Source organism: Lathyrus oleraceus, chromosome 4, assembly GCF_024323335.1.
Source record: "Lathyrus oleraceus cultivar Zhongwan6 chromosome 4, CAAS_Psat_ZW6_1.0, whole genome shotgun sequence".
NCBI lineage: Eukaryota > Viridiplantae > Streptophyta > Magnoliopsida > Fabales > Fabaceae > Lathyrus > Lathyrus oleraceus.
The window spans coordinates 64,917,833-64,922,155 of NC_066582.1; the positions used below are offsets into that span (position 1 = coordinate 64,917,833).

Here is a 4,323-nt window from a genome sequence, read left to right on the forward strand (position 1 = left end):
ATTATAACAAATACAATACAAGAACTATGCAATTACAACCATCAAAACAATTTTGACATGTAATGCATCATCCTACGAGCGTCTTGGTCAGTCTTAATATCCATCCATTCGCGCACTTCTCTGTGTTGGTTGAACGTGGACACAAGCCATTGTATTCTTCTAATCTGTTCACCCTTTCCAATTTCTCCCTCTAACCAACTGTACAACGTCCGATTAAGACGTTTAAACGTATTTGTGTTCCAAAGTCTAACCTGCATCGTTCCTAGTATTGGAACGAACACAACTAGATAAATTCAGATGTACCTCTGTTGCAATATATGAAAAACTAAATTTATTTCATAGTACCTCTGTTGCAATATATGGAAAACTAAATTTACTTCATAGTAGACGTCTGTGACGAAAGTACCATTACATAAACAGTAACACAAATAATTATAATAAATACAATACAAGAACTATGCAATTACAACCACAAAAACAATTTTGAACATGTAATGCATCATCCTACCCATTTGCGCATTACAACCATCAAAACAATTTTGAACATGTAAGAGCGTCTTGGTCGGTCTTAATATCCACCCATTCGCGCACTTCTCCGTGTTGGTTGAACGTGGACACAAGCCATTGTATTCTTCTAATCCGTTCACCCTCTCAAACTTCTCCCTCTAACCAACTGTACAACGTCCGATTAAGACGTTCAAACGTATCTGTGTTCCAAAATCTAACCTGTATCGGAGCCGCAACGACAGAAAATATTACATCAGTATTTCGTTTCTGAATGTATGTAGACATTGTTGAAATAGAGAGAATTGAAATTTATGGTTGAACTAGACAACTTATGGTATTAGGAGATGAATTTGAGTGAAAATTATTGTATGCAAGGCGTGGTATTTATAGAGACAGAACATCCATTGGACAAAACACGTGGGCGCCTGAGGGATTGATGCCCACATGAGCATTACATGCAGGCGCCAGATGAATTGGCGCCCACCAAGCAAAACACACTAAGGCGCCACTAGCATTGACGCCTCCTCATGAGGCCTAATGCAGGCGCCACTAGCATTGGCGCCTCCTCATGAGGAGCCCAATGCATGCGCCAATGTTATTGGCGCATCCTCTTACTGGTATGGGGGTGCGTCAATTCATCTGACGCATCCTCTACCAAACTTGATTATTTTGATATTTTTTTCGAATAATTGGTTATTTTGGATTATTTTTTTTAAATAAATTGGTTATTTTAAAAAAAAAAAATCAAAAAACTGAGGAAATACTAACTAATAAAAAAATCCAAATCTTTTTCAATTATAGTAGTGGAAAGGGCACAAGAAGGAAAAGGAGGCTACAATCATGCTTAGAAGAAAATGGATGCTGAGCTAGAATTTTCAATTCCAATCTCATTCATTGTGCTTGATAATTTTTTTATGGGTAATGTTAACTTGTGCCCAAGACACAAGTTAAGAGATAAATATAATAAAAAAATATTAAAAATTATGTCTTAAATTTAATACAATTTATAATTAATGCATTTATTGTTTTTTCAATATGAATTTTCTACTTATGACTTTTTTAACATGTGTCCTTGGGACATAAATCAGCATTATTATTTTTTATCTCAAATTTTAGTACATTGTTTCTACCGAGTAATTAATTAAATTTTTATATATATATATTTTTTCTCCCTACGTATCTACTAATCTAATCCTTTCACCGATCCATCCCTATCATAGACTCTTATCCTCTCGTGGAGCATTTCAGCTCTCATAAACTATAGTAAAGAATATATAAAACCAAATTAAGCTTGAATAGAAAGAAACATACAGAAGAGCTAAATAAATCAGCAATGGAACCTAATGTTGAAGTTGAACGGCCACTGAAACTTCACTTTATTCCATTTCTAGCAGCAGGGCATATGATCCCTTTATGCGACATAGCAACTCTGTTTGCATCACGTGGCCAACACGTGACCATCATCACCACTCCCTCCAACGTTCAGTTCCTTACAAAATCCCTCTCCTCCGCCGACCCCTTCTTCCTCCGCCTCCACACCGTCGATTTCCCCTCCCAACAAGTTGGTCTCCCAGACGGCGTCGAATCCATGACCAACACCCCTGACCCTGCCTCCTCCGTCAAAATCTACAGAGGCGCAGTACTCCTCCATGAGCCCATTCAAGATTTCATGGAGAAAGATCCACCTGACTGCATCATCGGCGATTTCATGTTCCCTTGGCTTAATGAGTTAGCCACTAAGCTTCGGATCCCCAACCTCGCCTTTAACGGTTTCTCGCTATTTACCGTCTCCCTAATGGAATCCATCAGAATAAACCACCTACTTCATTCTAACACAGATTCAGAATCAGGATCAGGTTCCTTTGTTGTTCCGAATTTCCCTCATCGTATCACTTTGTCCTCAACACCGCCAAAGGTATTGGCTGGATTCCTGGAAAATATGCTGGAGAAAGAGCTCAAAAGTAATGGACTCATTGTTAACAATTTCGCTGAACTTGACGGTGAAGAGTGTATCCAACACTATGAGAAAATTACTAGTCATAAAGCTTGGCATATTGGTCCAGCTTCTCTTATTCGTAGAACTGTTCAAGAGAAAGCAGATAGAGGACAAGAAAGTGCAGTGAGTGTGCATGAATGTCTGAGTTGGCTCAACTCCAAGGGTGATAACTCAGTGTTGTACATATGCTTCGGAAGCGTCTGCCATTACCCGGCTAAACAACTTTACGAGATCGCGTGTGCGATTGAAGCATCAGGTTACGAATTCATATGGGTTGTACCCGTTAAGAAAGGGAAAGAGGATAATAGTGAAGAGGAGAAAGAAAAGTGGTTGCCGAAGGGATTTGAAGAGAGAAACATTGAGAAGAATAAAGGTTTGATTATTAGGGGTTGGGCTCCACAGGTTATGATTCTGAGCCATCCTGCTGTTGGAGCATTTATGACGCATTGCGGATGGAACTCCGCCGTGGAGGCTGTCGGTGCAGGGGTTCCGATGATAACATGGCCGGTGGCGGGGGAACAATTCTACAATGAAAAACTGATAACTGAAGTGCGAGGGATTGGAGTGAAAGTTGGTGCAACAGAATGGTGTTTGACTGGTTTTGAGGAGAGAGAGAAGTTGGTGACGAGAGATGTCATTGAGAAGGCTGTAAGAAGATTGATGAACGGCGAAGAAGCCATCCAAATCAGAAGCCGCGCTCAAGAGTTTGAGGAAAAGGCTAGACGAGCCGTTCAAAAAGGCGGCTCGTCTGAAAAGAATTTGTTGGCCTTGATTGATGATCTCAAAAGATTGAGAGACAGCAGATCGCTTGAGTAATTCAATTCAATTTGTAATATATGCATAGTCAAATTAGATTATCTACATTGTACAGCAAGGTTTGAATGAAGTACTAATAAGTTAGATTGTATGTTGTCCCATATAGTTTCTATAGTTGAGTTTTGAGAAGACTAGTTCTGTAATTGGTGTTGCTGGACTATTATGTTTTGAAAGGGAGAGATGGATAAGTTTTGCAATGGATCCATTATCAATGGATCTAAAGAGCAATCTATTATCAATGGGGATATATATTGAAATGAGTCCATCATGTAAAAGCTAAGAATTATTGTGATAATTCTTCATTTACCTTTACTCTTTTCTATTTTTTTTTTCCATTAGGCATAAATATGTTTTTTCAGGAGTGAACTAAAAATATAGCAAGTAATAAACATTTGTATCCGCATAAATTATTTATTTTAACAAACAATTATAAATGTAGGAATTTATTTGAAAAATTTGTTTAACTAAAAACAAGTAAAACCTATTGAAAATTATTAGAGAATAGAAGCGCTTGTTACAGAGAAATTTTTGAATTCGTTATTTCTTCCGGTTGATAAAATAAGAAAAACACTTGTTAATTTTTAATCACAAACTTATAATTATTTATTATTAAATCAATTACTATATTTAAATAGTTAATTTAATTTCAGTATCAAGCATTAGATTTAATAATCACCTTCAATCCATCAACACATAAAAGACATTAAAATTAAAATTAATCGAATAAAAGATTAAAATTTCATATAGAAAAAACAGTACAAAATCAATTACATGGTTAAACAGGTTAAATCAACTCCATCTTCAAAGACTTAGTCTAGAGAAGATTAGCTACTCATAATACAATTAATCATAGCTATAAGTTTTAAGAAATAATACATGAAATTTGAAGTAGAATTTGATCTTCAATGACAAAAAAAACCCCTTAATTTCTAAGCTTCCTTAACACTTCTACCGTAAAAATCACGCTCTAAAAAGTCCAACCCTTAAAAAATTAGATTTATTCC

General features: G+C 36.5%; 1 protein-coding gene across 1 annotated transcript; it reads left to right on the plus strand.

Annotated features, from left to right (window-relative positions):
- Positions 1–1,695: 1,695 nt before the first annotated feature.
- Positions 1,696–3,631, plus strand: LOC127073382 (scopoletin glucosyltransferase). The gene has a single exon (XM_051014537.1). It carries the CDS (start codon positions 1,841–1,843, stop codon positions 3,317–3,319), a length of 1,479 nt encoding a protein of 492 aa, XP_050870494.1. The 5' UTR covers positions 1,696–1,840; the 3' UTR covers positions 3,320–3,631.
- Positions 3,632–4,323: the final 692 nt, after the last annotated feature.